The 1,053-nt window shown below is 47.5% G+C and overlaps 2 protein-coding genes across 11 annotated transcripts in view; one reads left to right on the top strand and one right to left on the bottom strand.

The window, feature by feature from the left end:
• Positions 1-1,053, top strand: part of LOC106532107 (rap1 GTPase-activating protein 2) — a 26,117-nt gene that overhangs the window by 7,092 nt on the left and 17,972 nt on the right. The gene's annotated exons all lie outside the window — the stretch shown is intronic.
• LOC106532112 (coiled-coil domain-containing protein 90B, mitochondrial) lies at positions 15-609 on the bottom strand (the record flags this gene model as incomplete). Its single annotated transcript, XM_014028115.1, is given in 3 exon segments — positions 15-264; positions 351-465; positions 556-609. Coding segments are annotated over 3 exon segments (225 nt in total), but the record flags the coding sequence as incomplete, so codon positions are not given.

Below are 1,053 nucleotides of genomic sequence, written 5' to 3' on the forward strand. Positions count from 1 at the left end.
TAACAAACAGGAACTCCTTCAGAATAAAGGTTTATTTTAAAAAACATGTTTTAATTTGAAAAGAACAAACAGGAAGTCCTTCAGAGTAAAGGTTTGGAGTCAAAACCTGCAGAAGTTCTGATCCTCAAACAGTTTCATGTGTTTGAGGATGTTGAGTCCATCCAGCAGAACTGAGCTGACGACTGGACCCAGTTCTGATGTGGACCCGTCACCTCCACAGTCTGTAGACCCCCAGAGCGATGGCCAGGCAGGAGAAGACCGTCGCTGTGAAGAACAGGCTGATGGTTAAAATCGGATCATTTAAAGAACAGAACCGGGTCGGACAGAACCGGACCGACACCACAACCTACCTGCCAGGTACCGGACCGTCTCCAGCTTCAGGGACTCCAGCAGGGTCTTCAGTGAGGCCACCTGCAGGTCGATCTTCTTGTTGATCTCCATGTTGTCATTTTCCAGGTTGGCTTTCTGAAAACATGATGATGTCATCATGAAGCAGCCAATCAGGTTCAAGCAGTGAGGTGTGCGACCTTTGACCTTCGTCAGGTGAGCTTTTACCTGGTGATGGAACTCTGATGTGGCCTCCATCAGCTTCTTGTCCTGCTCTGTAAACTGACACAACACCTGCTGTTAGCTTTTAGCTGCTTTTAGCTGCTGTTAGCTGCTTTTAGCTGCTGTTAGCTGCTGTTAGCTGGTGTTAGCTGCTTTTAGCTGCTGTTAGCTGCTGTTAGCAGCTGTTAGCTGCTTTTAGCTGCTGTTAGCTGCTTTTAGCTGCTGTTAGCTGGTGTTAGCTGCTTTTAGCTGGTGTTAGCTGCTTTTAGCTGGTGTTAGCTGCTGTTAGCTGCTGTTAGCTGGTGTTAGCTGGTGTTAGCTGCTTTTAGCTGGTGTTAGCTGCTTTTAGCTGGTGTTAGCTGCTGTTAGCTGCTTTTAGCTGGTGTTAGCTGGTGTTAGCTGCTTTTAGCTGCTGTTAGCTGGTGTTAGCTGCTTTTAGCTGGTGTTAGCTGGTGTTAGCTGCTTTTAGCTGGTGTTAGCTTCAGTTTGTTGACTCCACCCACC

This window comes from Austrofundulus limnaeus, unplaced genomic scaffold, assembly GCF_001266775.1.
Source record: "Austrofundulus limnaeus strain Quisiro unplaced genomic scaffold, Austrofundulus_limnaeus-1.0 Scaffold718, whole genome shotgun sequence".
Taxonomy (NCBI): Eukaryota; Metazoa; Chordata; class Actinopteri; order Cyprinodontiformes; family Rivulidae; genus Austrofundulus; species Austrofundulus limnaeus.